This window comes from Ceratotherium simum, chromosome 7, assembly GCF_057802395.1.
Source record: "Ceratotherium simum simum isolate JZ-2026a chromosome 7, ASM5780239v1, whole genome shotgun sequence".
In the NCBI taxonomy this organism is placed as follows: Eukaryota; Metazoa; Chordata; class Mammalia; order Perissodactyla; family Rhinocerotidae; genus Ceratotherium; species Ceratotherium simum.
In genome coordinates this window covers 17075140-17094602 of record NC_141906.1, presented here as the reverse complement: position 1 = coordinate 17094602, position 19463 = coordinate 17075140, and the positions used below count along the sequence as shown (strand labels likewise).

Sequence of the window (19463 nt, the reverse complement as noted above, 5' to 3'; positions counted from 1 at the left end):
AAGGGGAGGAACATTCCAGAGCTGATGACTCTGAAGTGTATAAAGCAGTGAGTGGAGCTGGTGAAGATTTTAGTGAAGGCAGAGCCCACTAACCATTTGGAATAGAGTCCAGAGATAACATGTTTCATGGATGTTCAGGATTATACCTAATCGTCTGAATGGTTGAACTGGATATGGCCTTTTCTTGATGAATTAAAAGGCTTGGCTCTATAGATTGGACTCTAACACATGACTTCAATGGTCCTGAAATAAATGGAAGGCCTGATGTGAGTCAACTCCCTTGGGCCTCTTGAGAAAATAATTATATTTTAAGGGGACGTGAGTTGAAGACTAGAAGAAATTGGAATTCATTCAACAAATACTTTTCAAGCACTTGCTCCATGCCAGCCGCTGTTTCAGGTGTTAGGGATTCAACAGCAAAGGAGACTAAGTCCTTATTCTCACGGAGTCTCTGTTCTGGTGGAGAAGACAAACGAGAATCACCCGGGCAAATACATACACAGTCTGTCAGGTGATGCTAAGGCTAATGTGGAATAACGGTCCTTCTTCACAATTGAAAATTACTTGCCCTTTAGATTAAAAAAGTATAATTTCAGAAAATAACAATACCTTCTAATAGATAGGTTGATGTTTCTGGCTTGTTGTATTATGATTTTAAATTATGTCCATCAGATACCGCCAACCACAGCTGTAACACTCATGAAATTATTTTAGTATTTTAACATCAGTCTCAATTGTTGATGTTACTTCTAATATTACGATATTATGGACACTTATTTTGCAATGATACACAAATGAGTTTAATGTCTACAAAGGCATACGTGGCAAACTGTGAGGAGCGTATGTGTTTGATTTTAGTGGAAATGTGAGGGCCTGAAGGGTGGTTCTTGTGCTAGAGGAAGGGAAGAGACCCTTGAAAAGAAGGTGATTGACTTATTGAAATGAGGGGAGAATTAACAATTATTTAAAGCATTGTGACAGTGTCTCAAGCACCGGCTTCTCAAATTATATAACACGTGCTTTATTTTGGAAACACGAGGTGCCGTGACAACGAACATGTGGTGGCACTTCAGAAACAAGGTTATGCTGAGCAACCTGTCATGTGTGGATGGTTCCTCTTGTTCTCAGATTTTTTGTGGCTTCTCAGAGTTTAATTTTACTAAATTTTTGTTCTAACTCTAGGAAAATTTAAAGCCATCTAAAATAAATTCCACTAGTACATTTTAACACATTTGGATATACTGTACTTAAAATTTAACCTCAAACATTAAGCATGTTAATTTGATAAGGAAGCCAACAAAGTGACATATCACTGAAGGTCCCTAAACAAATTCAACTTTGCGTTTGGGTTCTCCCAGTCTTTGCATCCAACACGTGCACACGTCTCCCGACTTCTTTGTACTGGTCACAGGCTCAGTGGAATCATGGGGTTGTAGGTAGTGCTGACAAAAACCAAACAGAGAAATCAATGAGCTGGGTGCAGTGCTAACTATTTTTCATTAGTGATTTCTTTCATCCTTATCCCAGCCCTAGGAGGCAGGTAATTCTATTCCTTCCTATAGAGGAGGCCTGGGGAGATGGCTGTCTCATAGCCAGTCAATGGCTGTGGCCGGGTCTGACCCCTCCTCTGCCTGTACTATCTCTCAAGAGGGGATAAGGCACGATGCACACTTGGGTAGCAACAGAACCACGAGGAGAACCGAGTTTGCCTGGTCCTGGGTCCAGGAGCGCCTCCCTTGGTACCAGCTATTCTGGAAATTCACTCTTCAGTTTACCATGTTACCATTGTCACCACTAAAGACATCTTCACAACTCTGCCACCCTGAGCAGTGGTAGGACCAGCACTAGTGCCAGTCGTGGTGATAGCCAACACTGTGTGTTGTCTTATTTCATCCTGTGACACAGCCTGCGCACTGTTCGGCAGCTAACTGACATTGGAAATGGGATTCAGATCCAGGTCTGCTGACTCCACATCCTGAGATCGTGACCAAAAGGCTGTAGGGTCCACTTGTATCCAGCGAGTAGCCTGTTTCTGTGGTCTAGCGCTGGCCATAATCTATGAGGAGCTAAGGGAAGAATAATCTGGGGGACGAGCGCCCCCTGCTGGCTCTGCATCGTGTAAACCAGACGGCAGCATTTCCCCTAGTCGGTGGCTGTTTACGTTGGTGGCGAACCAGCAAGTCAGTCCCTCTGTTACCTTTGGCTCCACTAGAAGCTAAGAGAAAAACAGCAGAGGGTGAAGAAAGGAAGGAAGAATCTAAAAAACAAAGACTATTTTAGAAATGGTTAGTGATGCTTGAAAATACGCTTTCTACATTATTTCAGTGCTGCATATCCAAGGACTTAAGCGTTAAGTGCACGATCCTCCACCCAGGGAGGGCTCCTTAAAGACTCCTGGCCTGAAATCCAGGTCCAGTTCTTGGAGGCTGAGTTGGGCAGCTGCTCCTTTAGACTGACAAAAAGCTGGCCCTGTTGAGCTGCGAGCTGACTCCTGTGCCTGTGCGGGGAGTGGTTTTCCTGATAAAGCCTTAGAGGAATTCCTCTCCCCCCACCCTGGGGCATGGCGGGTTCCTGCAGCCCCCCTGCAGCTCAGCCACATCCTGCTCCACAGCCAGCAAACCCTGCTCTTCCCACTGCCCAGGCACAAGGTTGTATGTTGAATGCCTGTCATGGTCTGGATGCCAGAACAAGCAGGACCGTGAGCAGGAAGAGAGCCGGTGAGGGTTTGGTTAACTAGGAGCTATGCAGCCTGAGAAGGGACAACTTGGGGATGGAGAGGGAGGGACAGGGAGATGATTCTCTTTTGAAGAAGCACTGTCATGTGGAAGAAGAAAAGGTCCGTGATGTGGTACAGGAACAAACCTGAACAGGGAAGACACACCTCGGCTATATAAGATGGCAATAACGAGCGTCACCAGAACTTATGGAGCTGTGTTATAAGCACTGTATGCCAAGCTTTTGACACAGGTACTGGTCTTATGTCCAGTGTATAAGTGAAGGAATGGAGGCTCAGAAACATTAAGGTACATGATCAACATCCCTGCCAGGAGGTGGCCATGCCAAAGTTTGGCTTCACTCTGTATTAACCACTTCACTGTACTGTTGAAGAAATAAAGAAATTATTCAAACGTAAAAACAGTTGCCTTCCAAGTGTGAGCCCCCTAAGCAGAGGCTGATTGTAGCGGGGCCCTTCGCATCGGAGAGAGTTGGGCTGGGTTTTCTCTGAGCTCCTTTTCCAACATGTGGTTCTGTGATTCTTAGGGTTTGGGGCAAAGGAGTGCGAGAAGCAAGGAATGTTCTCACCTGGACTTTAGAATGTACCTTCCACCATGCTCTAGTGGCAAATGTTTGTTCTAGTGGAACAAGAAGGCTGGGATCTGAATTCTTAGGAGCTGGGCGAGGTTTGGGGCAAATGACTTCACAGCTCAGCCTCCTCCAGTCTGTACAGTGGGCCTAATAGGACCACTCTAATTGTATTACTGTGACAGTTATAGTCCGTAACATCCCTGGATATGTCAAGCACTCCACAAATGTTTTTTGAACCTGAGTTTCTTGTAGTCATGTAGCCGGAAGTCAGGTCAGAGACCTGGAAGGGACCAGGCTTGGGAGAATCTGCTCACCAGGTGGTTTGGACTCTTGAAATTCAGGTGGGAGCCAGAATATTTTTTTAATTGATATTTCTTGAATACGTAGCAAATTCACATGGTCAAACAATCTACAAGCATACAAGAATGGAGGGAGACTTCCCGTCCTTCTAATTCCTATCCCATCACCAAGTAGGTAACCACCATTACTAGTTTCTCGGTGAGTCTTGGATTTGAATACGTGTATAGCGTAACACGAATATGTACTCTGCCACCCCAGCCCCCTTTAAGGAGAAGATGTGATGCAACATGTGTTTCAGGAAGGTGACAGCTGCAGCAGGTTAGAGAATGGACTAGAGGTAGAGAGACGACATTACTGGTCCAGATGATGGGTGACAAGGACCAAACCAAGGCATGGGCAGTGGCCGAGGGTCTGAGAAATAGGGAATGGCAGAGGGAAGAGATGTTGTGTTGATAAGATTAAAAGGCCTTGGGGGTTAATTCGCTGTGGGAGGAAGAGGACAGTGGAAACGGCGGAGTTTGTGAGACGGGGCTGCTGTTGTCATGTGAAGAGTCATGGAACAGAGAAGGAAGCAGCATTGCTAAGAATTGCCTTTGTGATGATGTTATTTCTTTTTGTTCTCAAAATAAAGGTGTTGAAATGGGTATTGGAGACGGACAGGCTCATGGATAGAAGGTTGGCTATTTGAACTTTGTCTGAATCCAGAGCCCATGGGGTGGGTGGGTGTGTGTGTGTGTGTGTGTGTGTGATGCCTGCCCCACTACCTGGGGGAATGGAGAGGACAGGGCATGTTACTGTGTCACAGGTGGCAGCCAGGGAAGGAAGGTGCTCGGGGACACATGGAGAAAGAAGAAAGTAAGGACACTTGATTTGGGCCGCAAAGGAGGAGGGAGTTCCTTAAGAGTGCCCAGGTGTGGGGATGGCAGGTCCTCGGCCAGGGGTTTTGCTGCCTGAAGTGTCCTGGCCCCTTACTTTATTTCTGAGTGGCTGGAACAGCCTGAGAGTGTGGGACCTCCTAGATGTGGGGGAGTGAGTCAGCAGTCTTCACAGCTTGAGGGAGCCCCATGTCTCCCCTCTGGGGGAGCCTGCCGTGAAGTTCTGCAGATGCAGTCGGCCCTCCGTATCCACGGGCTCCACTGACCGCAGATCATGTGGTACTGTGTTTACCATCTGGTCCACTGTGGGTGGAGTCTGCGGATGTAGAACCCGTGGATACAGAGGGCCACCTAAGAGACTTGAGCATCCACAGAGTTTGGTATCCCAGAGGGTCCTGGAACCAATCCCCGTGGATACCAAGGGACGGCTGTACATCCTGCAGATAACCTTATTCTTTTCCATTAAGGCAGTTGGTCAAATGTGGGCTCAAGGATGATTTAATTTTCATATTTTATAGCTTCTTTCAAAGGCCTAAATTCACAAATCAACTAAAATTCCTTTGTCAGACCATAGATCCGGACTTTGGTTTGGGAAATGTGACCAGTGCAGCTCTAAGGAAATAAGACATTGATGAGGCTTATGGAAGAAAGAAGGGCAGGTGGTTTGTATGGGGATCAGATTGGAGAAATAAGGAAATAAGATCAGAAGCAAGGTTTAAATTCTAGATTGCCAGGAGAATCCTCACCTGTGCCCTGGACCAGGTGGAGAAGGGCGAGGTTTCTCTGGAGGCTCCCAGGCCCTGAAGTGGCTGCTGAGGCAGTTACTGTGTCTCAGAGTGGGGTCGTGTATTCATGGGGAACAGCTCTTTGGGAAGATCTGGTTTCTAGTTTTTCAGAAAAGAGGCTCCTTCCTGCCCCCAGTTCAGGGCTGGCACGTGGATCTCATTAAGAGTAAACCTGCATATGGCATCTGTGCACCTCCCTACGGCTCACACAGGGCTGTCTTGTTTACTGTTTCATTTGACCTTCACATTGACCCCTGGAGATGAGCAGGCCAGGTGTCATCCTCGTGTTCAGATGAGGAAGCAAGGCCCAGAAAGGTTAAGCAACTCACCTCAGGTCTCACAGCTCAAGAACAGTGGAGCCTGGATTCTAACCCCTGTGTTGTTAACGTACATGCTTAGACTAGCTGGTCAGAAAGCACATTTGGCCTTCCGGGTCTCAGAGGAAACCTACAGTAGGTCTGACAGTTGGCTGTGTCCAGTGTTTGTGCTTCTTCCAGGTTTTTCTTGTGTTTTACCAAGTGTAGCGTGGTCTTCCGGTAGGACACAGGAGATGGAGTGTCTTCCAGCGTGGAGTGGCCAGCTCACTGTGGTGTGGTGTGGTTTTTCCCACCCTGTCCTGCATGGCTGTGAGCTGCCCTGTCAGCTCATCCGTGCCCAGCTGCACCCTCTCACGGCAGCAGTGGGGGTCCCTCTCAGGGTCTGAGCTGCCCTGGGCACTCACCCTCTTTCTTCATTACCATTTGGAGATGAGGCAATTGAAAGCATCTGGAAATCTGGGTTTTCTAGACCTTGCATGAAGGCCCGGCCAGGTTCCATCTGCTTTCCTTGGCAGGTCAGCACCCATCCCACCTGCCTGCCCTGCACTCAGCCGTGGGCCCTTATCAGCTGTACTCATAAGGGGAAGACACACTTCTTTCTAGGAAGACAGCAGCCCCTCTGTGAAGATGGTGGTGGGAGTGGGAGGTGGGAGTGAGGGTGGCGCCTCCTGGTGTGAGATCTCAGGAGGAAGGACTTACTTGCTCCTTGTTTCTTGTTTTTGATGATGTTTCTTTCTGGGAAGATCACAGGGGAAGGGATGAAGCAGCCCCCCGGGGGCCCATAGCTGGTGCCTCTGAGCAGTGAGCTGAGGGGAGAGCCTACTGGAGCAGGAGCCCAGGCGAGCCCCTCCCCTCCCCCGAGGGCTGAGTATGCAGGTCACTCTCCTTGGCCGGGCCCCACAGCCACTCCCTGTCCCTGCAAGGCCCAGAGGTCATCTCAGGTTGCCCTGGCTCCTCTGGGGGCATCTGGACAGAGATCCTGGGCAGGAGCCGGACAGGAAAGCAAATGTAGGTGATTTGTCCTTGTTCTGTTCCACCTTGTACATTAGCATCCCTTAACTTGAGTTGTCTTGGTTTCTTTAAATTTCTGAGTGGATTATAATTTTTCTCGTGGTATTGTTGGACGGCAGTCATTTTTCAAGGTTTTACTACGTTCTTTAAATACTTGGAATTTTTGGAACAAGGTTAGAAAAAGACCGCCACCTTCAGGTCAGATGGTGTAGTGAAGCGCTGGGGCGTGTCTGAGGGAGCAGCACAGACGCCCAGGACCAGCCGATTTTAGGTCTTTTCCTTCCTTTTCCACAAAAAGTGAACTACCTCATCAGAGGTCTGTGGAATAGAATGTGTTGGCAGTCCTTTCAAAAAAGAGAAAAGAAAGAAAATAAAAGCGAAGTGGCCACTTTGGGGAGTTGTATTGCTCTGGTTTGTCTCATCTGCAGTGCTGGGCAGCCTCCCAGGCTGGGCCGCCCTAGCCCCACTTGCGAGGACAGGCCGTGCATGCTCCGGAGAGCGGACACGGACTGTGGGAAGTGTGGGGGCCAGATCCCTCCCGGCCCCACGTGCCCATCACCCGCCCCGGCCACCCTGCATTACAGTAGCTCATGGCAGTGTTGAAACAGCGCGAATCACCCTAATGTGTCTGAAACTTTCCTCTCGGAACTTCTACTTTAAATTTTAGTATTTCCATTTGATTGCTATCAGAGGGACAATCTTAATTTCAGATTATCTCATCCGAAGTAAAGGAGCGTCATGATTATCTGAGGAAATAATAGCAATAACAAATCATGTGCTAGGCACAGCATTACGTATTTTCCATGCATTATCTCATTTAATCCTCGTGACGCTCCTTCGAGATAGGGACTGTCATTATCCCTGCATCACGGATGTGGAAACTGCAGCGGAGAGGGTGGAAATTGCCCGTCCCAGATGACTCAGCGAGGAAGTGGTGCCAGCACCAGGGTTCTGACCCAGACCCCGGCTGACCTGGAGTCCGAGTGTGCCTTGCTCCTCCCTGCAGCCTTCTGCACGGCCAAGAGGAGAGCCTGGGAGAGGAAGGCCCTCTGAAACTCCGGGGTGGCTAAATAACCCTTTGCAACAAAGTTTTGTTGAGTTTTTAGGTTTATGTTCCCCTTTATCACTGTTTACAACTGCTGTGAAGAATACCTGGAGGGATTATAGCAATAAAAAGAGAAAATGAGCATTTCCCCAAGTCAAGATAGAAATCTGTGTATTAAGGTTGTGTCAGGTGCTCCTGAGCTGTGGGACATTCTTGATCCAGGTGGGATTTTGCTGGTGTGACATTGATCTTTTTGGTTGAACCCTGCAGGCAGACGGGGCTCCCAGCCTCTGCTCGGTTTCCTGAGTCTTTGAGCCATAGGAAGGCTCTGTGCTCTGACCAAGTTCCTGTCGCGTCCAGGGAACTTGCGGCCAGCTAGAATAAACATCCTGAAGCTCGACTCGTAATATTTTTGTTTCCCTTTATAGTTCTTTCCCTTCCTCAAAAAACTCCATGATGTTTCAAGATAGTTTTTAATTGGTTGGTTGTTTAATTTAATGAAGTAATACATGTGCTTTGTAGATAAGCCACGTTGAACCGTGTTATGGCCTGTAAGAAAGGCAGCAGTTCCTGCCCCACGTCTCCTCACCTCCTGGTCCCGGTCCTGCTCAGGGACAGATGCTTACAGCCCTTCCGGCCATTTCTTCCTATATTATTTCCATGTTTCTAAATAACGTCCTTTTACTGTATATCTCAATCCATCACTTTTAGACATTTTCTGTTGACTTCTTCCTGTGGAAGACCGGGACTTAGCTCTAAATTTAGCACATGTCCCATTCCCTCTGACTCCCAATATGGTTACATCACAATGTTTAGTTTAATTAACGTTCAGTGTTTGTATTACAAACCTGTGTAGATTTTGCGCACGGCATGGTTAACATGCGATGTATTAGAACCATTTCTTGATTGTAAAACGTGTTTTTTCTAGGGTTTGTCGTTGCCCCTTATTTTATTCAGTTTTTACATACCTACACAAATTCATCCTCAGAATTTCGAACAGTTCTCAAACTCTGCTCCAGATGGTCAGGTAAGTCAGGGAATCTCTCAGGTCCGTTGTCCTCTTGGTGACGTCCCTCCAGGAGCCCTCCAACTCCTCGTCCCCTCTGGACTGCCTGCTCTCCAGGTCAACAGCCCAGCTGTTGGCCAGCACATTTCTTTACTTCTCTTCTGGGTTAGAGCCCCATCTCCCTCTTTTTTGATTTACTCTCTCATTTTATAAGAAAATATCCGCCTATAGCTACCTGAGAATAGTTACAAGGAAGGTCTGTTTTCTGAAACTGTACAAACCTGAGAGTGTATTCTATTCTCAAATGTGGTGGATAACTTGGTTTGCATCATGATTTTCACCTTAGCCTTGTGGGACTTGATTCGCGTTTTCAAGGTGAATTCTACGTATGTTCTCTTTGCTAATGAGTAACACTGTGTGTTTAGTGCTGGAGAATACGGTCATCCATATAAAAAAGAGCAAGTATATGATGATTTAAGTCATGTGATGTGCAAGAGAGGGAATGTTGACTGTCTTTCATCCCAATCTTCTCTACAGAAATCTTTGAGAACATGTATTTACTTGAGCAACGTGTTGCTGACTATAGAGGCAATAAGCTAGCTCCAGCCGTCATTCTGTAGGTTCTATGAAGGCAGGGACTTTGTACTATTAACTCATGGATCCCTGGTGCCTAGCACAGTGCCTGGCATAAAATGGATCATAGGTGTGCTGGTTTGTTCTACTGAAATCCATAAAAGAAATATACAGTGAGTACTTTTTCTGTTGTTGTCATTGATATGTTGATGATCCACATATCTACTGAGTGCCTAGGAGACTTTTTTGTAATTGAACAAGCCAATGGTAACCTCTGTTTTGGATATCAAGGAAATTCAGTCTTAGGCTTTGGTATACGTGACTCATTGACATTCACCCTGTTTCTGCTATACATTGCCCCCAATACTTGAGATTTTTGGTGGTTGTTGTTTTTGCAAATATTTGCTTTCTGCCCTATAGAATATAATTGCCCTTTTTTGGTTTTGTGTTCCACCTTTAGTTTGGGGGACACCACCACTGCTGGAAAGAAAATGGGATTTATTTGGGAGGGATGGAGGGAAGATATCCACCCCGGCTTCTGTCCTTAAAAGGAGAACTGGCAGGATGCGAGGGAGTTAGGGCCTCACCAAATGGTTTTAGAGTTTTAATTTCATTAAAACTTGAACCCACACATATCAGGTAGATTTCTTCTTTTCAGCTTCTGGATGTGGAGGCAGAGGGGTTCCTGACCTACCCAGGTTGAATTTAGGGGAGAGGGAGGTCTGTTTGTCTCAATGCTGTGGTCTCCAGGACACCTTCTTTGGTCCTTTGTATTCTTAGAAACAGAGTCACCTCTTGGCAGGAATAAAGCCACTCAGATGCCAAGAGTCAGGGTTTGGTTTCAAGTCACCAGCCTTGGAGAGGCCGTGCCCGATTTCCTTTGGCAAAGGCAGCCTGCCCCTTCTCCGTGCATTTCAGCCATTTGGGCACAAAGGTAACTTCCTCAAAATAGAAACCTTTGAAGGCTCTATCTGATGCATCTGTAAATCATTATGTTTATCCTGAATTCTAATTTAACTTCTTAGAATTTTGAAAACACTATTTAGCTTTTTTCTTCTTTCTCAAATCAACTTGCAGGAAAAGTAGATCTGAATTAGAAGGGTCTAGACATTTTCTTCTGGGAGATGGTGTGGTTGATGTTTGCAACAAATGCGTGAGCTCTGGCGCTGACGGATCCAAGTTTTATTCTTAACTCCAGGACTATTCCTGAATGTGACCTCAGGCAAGTCCGTTCATCTCTAAGCTTCTATTTCCTCATCTGTAAAATGATTTTAATAAAATCCACCTACAGTGACATTGTGAGGCAAGGTTTACCTGAGGTCACATACGTAGAAAGCACATTGCACATGACACTGAATGGACACAAGTTCTTTTCCTTCCTTCAGACACAGGTGAGAGGCCCACACCCGAGAAGCTTGTAATGAGTGGGCCGTAAGCAAAGATCTGAACAGTCACACAGCTTTACAACCTGCTCCCAGCTCTTGGCTTAATTGTGTTTATTTTTTCTTTGCTAGGTAGGAGGGATAGCTAAAAGCAGGAAAGTTCTTTTGCTTCTACCCCAGGATCTAGTTAATCTCACATAATAGTAAACCACAACAATAGTAATCTTAGCAGCTACCATTTATCGAACACTTCTTATGTGCTAGGCCCTATGCCAGGCACCCACTGAGCATTATTTCCTTTCATCTTCAAACCTGTTCCCTATTACAAGTATTATATCCCCATTGTACATATGAGAAAACTGAGATTTCAGGTTCTTGTCTGGCTCCAGAGTTTTGGTGCTTTGCACTCAACATCTTTTCAGCTGTATCTTCATAGTCCCCATAGAAATGTGGTCACCTTTACCCTCCATTCACTTTCCTGACCTCTTGACAAGGAGAGGTCCAGGTTGTGATCCCCGAGTTCCAGCAGTATAAGACTCCAAGTCTCACAGCTTCTTACCTTCCCCCTGGCTCTGCCTGGGCCCCATACGCTGGCGAGGCAGAAGTGCTGAGAGCGTGGTGCTCAACAGAGAAACTCAGATTGTACCCACACGTGTCCCCAAGGCTCTGCTTGTATTCCGTTCTTTCCCATACACTCACTGCCTCCAGGTGGCACGAGAAATGAGAGGGAGGATGCCTCCCAGAGCTGGGTAGGGCCGAGAGCCTGCTGCAAGCAGAGAGGCTCCTAGTAAGGGTTGGATGGATGGACATGCGGACGGCCAGTCGTCTGGATAATGAAGGAACGATGCCTTTTGCCCTCAGCTCCTGTAATGGAGGGTAACTCGAGGATGAGCAGAGGAGCCAGACACGAGGCGTGTGCTCCTCATTCATCTTCTCATCTCTGATTGCCTTCACACCAGTGTCTGTGCCCCCAGCTTTGCCTGTGTTATTTTTTCTCCTTTTGCCCACTAATGAGACTGGAAGCTCTGTAACAGCAGTGCCTCAGACATTTCTGTGCGCTTTGGTTTGCTATAATTGAAAAGATGTGACAATGTTTGAGAAAATTTACAGAAAGATCAAAGGCACTCTGCCGTACCCCATGACCTCGCCTCCCTAACCCAGCAGTAGCTTTTACCTTGTTTTTTTAAATTCTCTTCCAGCAGAGGCATACTCTGTTCTTGCATAGTAGTTCCCAGGGCTCCGTCTTACCTGAAATCTCCCTGGTAGCTGGAACAGAGGCTGGGTTCACATCAGAGCTAGATAGGTTCCTTTTTTTCATTTCACCTGATAGCTTTTAGGGATTTTGAAGCCTTGGTAAAGATATCACTCAGATGTTGAACAGGAGAGGGGCTGAGCCTGCTCCCAGAAGATGCTGGGCCCTGGCCACACTCCCCATATATGCAGCACTGTGGACCACTGGCATCGGATGGGGTGTCACGCCTCCTGCCCTTCGGCACCTGGCCAGAGATCCACAGCATGGGTAGCAGGTCATGGATTTAAACCAGCATTTCTTCAGGATGTATTTTCAGGGTTTTGTGACCAAATGAGTTTGGGAAACTTTAGGTTATACCAAGTTAAAAAATGTTTCTTAACTGCAGTGCTTTTAATATGTGAATATTCACTGTGAATCTCAAAGAGGGGAGATTTTATTTAAAAAAATACTAATAGCTAGCTAGCATTTATCGTTTACTCTTTGTTGAGTCTGTGAGCTCGAGTAAGCTCTTCATGTGCAGTATCTCACTGAACCTTATAGCAGCCCTAGGAGGTAGACGCATCGCTGTCCCCATTTTAGAGACGAGGGAGGCACTTGTCCAGTGTCAGAGCTAAGTTGCAGTGGGCACAGGTTTTGTGCTTGAGCAGAGGCTGAGTCCAGACCCCATACTCTTAACCAGCGTTCAGTACTCTTCCACTAGGCAGCTTTGACTAAGCTTCCTTTTATGTGGGATTTCTCGTTTCCTGTGGGATCAGTACTCAGAAGGACTCTAGTTGGAGAAATGCCAATTTAAACTTGAAAAGTGAATAGAGACTGCTAGGCGAATAGGGACATGGGGTTTCTCATATGAACCCTGTTGGGCTCTGAGCTCCCTGGAACCCCTGCACCCCCCACATCTTTGTGTGTGTCACATTAGGTTGATGTTACTGTCTGTTCGGCAGGAGAGGCAGGCCCAGAAGGTCTGGAGTAGAGTCTAGGCAAGTGGAATTCAGTGAAGGAGCATTAAAAACTGTCCGGGCCAGCCCCATGGCATAGTGGTTAAGTTTGCTGTGCTCCGCTTTGGTGGCCAAGGTTCGTGCGTTCCAATCCCAGGCACGGACCAACACCACTCATCAGCCATGCTATGGCAGCAACCCACATACAAAGTAGGGGAAGATTGGCATGGATGTTAGCTCAGGGCTAATCTTCCTTGAGCAAAAAAAAAAAAAAAAAAAAAAAAAAAGGTGGATTGGCAACAGATGTTAGCTCAGGGTGAATCTTCCTCGGCAAAAAAAAAATTATTGATGCCTGGCCTCATTCTCAGGGATTCCAATTTAGTCTAGGTGGGGTCCAGGCACTGGTGATTTTTAAATGCTCTTTGGTGATTCTGCAACCTGGGTTGAGAACCATTGATTTGGATTGATTTGGACACACTTCTTTGTGGTCCAGTTACCATATCTTATATCACAGCAAAGAGAAGAAAGGATTTCCTGTGTCAGTTAAATGACTTAACAAGGTTTTGGTTTTTTTTGTTTGTTTTTTCATGAAGGAGTAGCCTGTGTTTTTTTTTTTACCGGCCTCAGATATCCTTGTACCATCGATCCTCTCCTTGGTGTATACCCCTGACTTTGCGTTGACAGTCACCTATTGACCAGCCCTTATGCAGAAGTTTTAGATTGGTTACTAAGGGGACTGATGAGAAAGAGGCTCAGCACTCTTACTCCTGCTGGAAGAAGTAGGTGGTTACCATTGCTCAGAGCCCTGCATCCATGCCGTTGCTAGGGGAGCTATAGTGCGAAGTGCATTCCAGGTGATGACGTTAGCTAACCACACACATACTTCTTATTGGGCTTACACTGTAAATAATGGGCTCCAAAGGGAGCTGTTGTCACTTTCTGTTGAGTCAGGTGAAACTGGGTGATGGAATTGTTCCATGGTTTGGTAGTTGGGTAACTTAAGCTGTTGTTTACTACTGTGTCTGCAAAAAGCCTTTTTTTAGGCATTTGGGAAAATATATGCCCCTGTCAATAAAAAGACAATGATTGTTTTAACCCTAAGCTATTACTGCTTTTCTTAACATCTTCGTCTCTTCAAAGGCACAGACCCTGGGCCGTTCAAGGCCTAATTCTGGGATTTCCAGATTACCGCTCTTTATCCAGTTCAAGATGGATGAGTCTCAGGTTGATCAAAGGGTTTGTAATGGGAATGTTTCTGTTGGTTTCTTACAGTACAACAAACACCTCTTCGTGCACATTGGGCATGCCAACCATTCTTACAGTGACCCATTGCTCGAATCAGTGGACATTCGTCAGATTTATGACAAATTTCCTGAAAAGAAAGGTGGCTTAAAGGAACTGTTTGGAAAGGGCCCTCAAAATGCCTTCTTCCTCGTAAAATTCTGGGTGAGTAAGACATTGCTGTGATTTCAGTGGTTTTTGTCTGAATGGTCGCGTCCCGTCCGTGAGCGTGGAGCAGCACAGCTGGCCATGGATTCACGCTGACTGCACCTTCGTGTGCATCCTCAGGATCACCGAGGGATCACAGACTCAAACCTGTGAGCCAGGCGGCATTTGCTGTTTCTGCCAAAGAGCAAGAGAGATGGGCAGCCTCTTTGGGCTTCGGGGCTCACTCACGCAATGAACAAAAGGCTTCACAGATGGCTGGAGGCACAGTGGAAATCATGGGGCACTAGACCCCCTTTCTGTTTCTTCTCACTCCATTAAGCAAAGCGACCTATAAATTCCACTGGAGCATAGGACCTGAGGCAAAGATGGGGCTGGGATGAAGATAAAGTTACATGCTTCAAGATTTTGTAAGTGTCAGAGAGAATACAAAATGGCCTTGCCCAGTATGTGCCTCATTTGTGCTTTAAAACAACAAGGACAAATCCCCCCTGGCTACTGGGGCTTGTGATGCTCCCTGGCCTCCGAGAGGAACTTTGCTGTATCTCCTCCACTAGTCAGGCTCGGGCCAGGGGACTGCTGATGGGTCACAGATGTTAGAGCAGGCATGAGTATGATGGGTGCATACTGGGGGGTTGGGGGCAGAAGGAGACCAGAGGACCTGCTGGCATTGAAAGTTATAAAAGTCCCCAGTCTTGACGAGAACAAAAAGAAAATGCTTCAAATGTTTGCACCCGTTAGCATGGCATTAATGGCTCTACATGAGCTGTTCTGGGGCATTCTTGCTGTGCGTCCTCTGCCCAGCCTCTGTGTGTGTCTGGAGGCCCTGTTCCCCTTTCCTGCCTCTCCCACTGGGCCAGCCCCTCCTTCTTTTATTACAACCCCTTCCTCACTGAAACAGACCATTGATTTTTCTTTTAGTCCCATCGCATTTTGTAGTTAATCAGTTTCCGTGCTGTGTCATATTATTTGGATGTGTGTCCCACTCCTCTCTGGGCTCCGACTGCCTCCAGCGGACCTTATTCATAATAGTGGGCACCACTGATTGAACGCCTGCTGTGTGCTGGGAGCTGCGATAACGCTTGACATGACATGCGTTTCCTCCAGTCCTCACAGCGTTAAGTGGAATTTGCCTCATATCCAGCTAAGAAAACAGGCCCAGAGATTACAAAAGAGAGGCTACACGGAGGATGGGGCCCTGGGGCTTGAAGTCAGATCAGTTTGACTTGAGTGCCTCTGCCCTGTTTCCTGGCTGCTCCATGCCCCGTGGACCCTGGCCGCAGGGTCAGTCACTGAGGACTGTCTGTATCTCCAATACTAAGCAAGTGCCTTGCACAAAAAAGCCCAAGAAATGGGGGGTGAATTAAGGAAAAATTCATGTTTTAAATTCCTTGGGAGGAAACTTACATATTAAATTTAGTTTGTTTCTTTTATTCTTGCCTGGTAACTAGATTTCATTTTTCATGCTTCCACACTGAATCTGGATTGTGGAAGTAGCGTTCTACTTATATTAATGTTCTTGGGGCTGATGATACATGTGGGCAGCCTGAAAAGCAATCACACTACCTTCCCCTTTCTGAATTGGTGGCTGCCACCCAGTGATTTGAATGGTGGTTGGGGATCAGTTATTATGTGGTAACACAGCAGTTTCCAAAGTGTGGCCTGTGGACTCCAAGGGGGTTCCTCAATATCCTTTCACTGGGCTGGTGAGATCAGAACTCTTTTCATTATGACACGGAGACATCGTTTGCCTTTTGCACTCTGCAGATATGCACACTGGTGCTTCTAAAGCGATAGGATGAACCACTGAAGCCTTAGCTCAGTCAGGCTCATATGCACACACAGTTTAAAAAAGATAAAACAGAAAAAAAACCGGTCACGCCAAGAATGTTCTTTGTGACTTGTATGACATCTTGAACCTGGAGTACACATTGAAAATGAATGCAGTGAGCTGCCTGCTACCTCAAGGAAAAAAACTGACAGTATTTGTTGCCAAAGATAAAATTTGAGCTTTCAAGTGAAAAATAGGAATTTTGGGAATCTCATATCAGCCTCAGTGAACTTGACAGCTTCCCAATACTTAAAAGACTTTTCTGATGAGATCCACACAGTCATATTAACAAGTGTGATTTTTTGATACTGTGCAAGATAAACCAGTGGGTTTGAATGTAACAGTACGCAAGTTCATTGATGAGGTTTCAGATTCCGCACTGCAGCTAACCTTTCAGCTATCGCTTGTCAAGTTTTGGTGTAGTATCAAAGAAAAGTGACCACAATTATCTGAAGAGCCCGTTAAAATACTCTTCCCTTTCCCAGTTACATATTTATGCGAGGCTGGATTTTCTTCATGTAGTTCAATCCCAACAAGTTGCATGTAGAAGCAGGTATGAGAATCTCGGTATTTTCCATTAAGCAACACGTTAAATAGATTTGCAAAATGTAAAACAGCGCCACTCTTCTCACTAATTTTTTTTTTTATTTTTGAAAAGATAGGTATGTCTGATTAACAAAAGATGTATATTAACATGCAGTGAGCTTAGTATTATTTTTAAAGTAAGGCATATTTTAAAATTTTCTCAGTTTAAATTTCCAGTGCAGAAAATATAGATCGATATAACCTGCAGAAACAAAAGCTCTTTGAGGTCCTCCATAAATTTTAAGAGTGGAAAGAGGTCCTGAGATCAAAAAGTTTGAGAACCACTGTGGTGAAGGATATAAAAAGAGGCTGTTCTACCCAATTAATTAACATTAATCAGAAATTATAGGATATGATAAAAAGAAACCATTTTCAGTACCTTCAAATTAAACAGTATTGATTTTTAATGATAAGATTTCTTATAATCAGCATGTTATTTGAATATAAAGAGGAATGGAAAGTGCTTAGAAAGTTGTTTCTGTTTTTGCTTCCAAAATTTCCCCCATTTTACTCAAGGGATGATTTTCATAAAGGCTTTCAGTGATGGGGCCCTTTGGTCATAAATCCCCAAATAACGAGGTCTCAATTGCAGATGTTGAGAGTGTGGTGGCTAGTATGAGATGTACAAATTTAGAAACAATTACTCTGAGATTAGATATTAGTTTATTACGATTTGCAGAACTAAAATTGAGTACTTCTATGAATACGATAGAAGACAGCACGCCCTCAGTATAGTTGTTAGCAAGACTTAAACTTTATAAAGAAGTTCGGTTGTAACTATGTTAAAATAAAAGAGGAAAGGCAATTTGAGTTAGATTTACAATTTGCTGCAATTTGAAATCTCATTGGCTTCCGCTAATGACTAAGAATGAATGACACTTGGAGTATCTGTCCTTGGATATCAGGAGGTGTTTCCAGTGGGTGGTTCTTAAGTAGGTTTAACAGTGCCTTAAATATTTTTTGTATTAGCAATTTACTTAGCAGATTTTCTTATTTTCGTGTGAATTCAGTACATTTCAACAGAGATCCTATATCCAGGCTCCTTTCTTCTCCTCCCTTTGTCCTCTTTCTCAAAGTTCCTGAAATCTCGGGGTTGTCAAAATCACGCTGACTGTTATTTGTTCATGTGATTTGTCGTGAAATCCTGTTTTCAGAATGTCAGCCACATCCAACCTGGGCTCAGTTGGGCTAGACTGGGTCGGGAGTTTGCCGTGGAGGAAATACTGAGGCCACCTGAAGTACCTGCACATACCCCAGGCTGTGGGCACCTCAGCTCTTTGCCACTTGACACTTTGACGTGAATGCGATGGCAGTGAGCCAAGGAGCAGTTTCAGGCTGGAAGACCCTGACTGGCACCCCAGGACTCAGGCCCCAGAACATAAATGCATGGCAGAGCCAAAGATGCCGGTGTGGGTGCCCCTCTACCCTGTGACCCATAGAATCTCGCAAACCTTAATGGTGGGGGACACACAAGTGCCCCGTGAATGGCTGTGTATCTGGTGAGATTTTTTTTTCTTTAAAGGGCCTTATTGAGGTATATTTTGCACACCATAAAAATCACCCATAAAACTCAATGATTTTTAGAAAAATTTAGAGTTGTGTAACCATCAGTACAATCAAATTTTAGAATATTTCTGTTATTCCAAAAAGATCCCCTGTGCCTATTTGCAGTCTGTCTCTGTTCCTAGACCCAGACAACTACTAATCTACTTTCTATCTATACAGATTTGCCTTCTCTGGACATTTCATGTAAAGGAGTCATTCAGTCTGTGCCTCTGGCTTTCACTTATACTTAGGTTTTCGAGGTGCATCTATATTGTAGCCTGTCAGTAATTAGCTCCTTTCTGTTGCTGAACTCGCCCATCGTATAGATAGACCACGTTTTGCTTCTCCATTCACTAGTTGGTAGACTTGTGGATTGTGTCCACTTTAGGCTTTTATGAATCATGCTGCTGTGAAGTCTTTGTGCCCAGGTCTTTGTGTGGACATATGGTTTCGTTTTTCTTGGCATTTTTCCATGAGAGTGGAATTGCTGAGTCATTTGGTAACTCTGTATTTAGCTTAAGGAACTGCCAAACTGTTTTCTAAAGTGGTTTATACCATTTTGCATTCCCACCAGTGAGTTGTTGGGGGTCAGTCCCCTCTTTTTTCAGCTATTATGTCTGCAAGTGTTAGAGCAGGGAGGGATGGCAGCGAATGTCGTGGGTGAGGGGCTGGTGAGTGAAGGCACCAGCACAGGTCCATGTGAGGTGCATTCAGGCGAGCTCGGGCACATTGAGATGCTTTGCAGATGGGGCTTCACTTGTATGGGAAACGGAGGTGGGCAGGAGAATTAGGCAAGACAAGGAGTCAGGGTTCAGTTGTGTCAGCAGTAGGAGCAGTCAGTGATTTTAACAATATTTGAGCCAAGAGAGTAATAGGATCTTTTTACTTAGTGTTACAGCGACTTTCTCTGCGTTTTGCTGTTTCTATTTTTATTCTTTACCTTTTCCTTGTCTGGACAGTCTCCTGTTTATTTCCTTTCTGTTCCTTCTTGCGTACTTGTTATACACTCTTGCGAATTTTAATTGTACGCCATATTTAATTACAAAGAGAGGAAACATGATTTCGAAGGAAAAGGAGGGCAGGGGCTTCTTTCTCAACAGAGTGTGAACATGACCATTAGTGAGTTTCTTCTTTGAGCCAGAAGCTGGGCCAGGCATAAGCACATACTTGACATTAATTAGTTAGTCCCCATGAGGTACATGTGATTATTCCCATTTTACACGTAAAGAAACTGAGTCATGGAGAGGCAAATGACTTCTGCAAAGTCAC

The 19463-nt window shown here is 45.5% G+C and overlaps 1 protein-coding gene across 8 annotated transcripts in view; it reads left to right on the top strand.

The window, feature by feature from the left end:
• Positions 1 to 19463, top strand: part of TEAD1 (TEA domain transcription factor 1) — a 255710-nt gene that overhangs the window by 203156 nt on the left and 33091 nt on the right. For 7 of the 8 annotated variants that reach the window (XM_087433191.1, XM_087433190.1, XM_087433194.1 and 4 more), the window contains one exon: positions 14060 to 14233. The exons of the other annotated variant lie outside the window; for it this stretch is intronic. In XM_087433191.1, coding sequence (XP_087289317.1) covers positions 14060 to 14233 — 174 coding nt within the window. The remainder of the gene's footprint in view (positions 1 to 14059; positions 14234 to 19463) is intronic. 8 annotated transcript variants of the gene reach the window in all.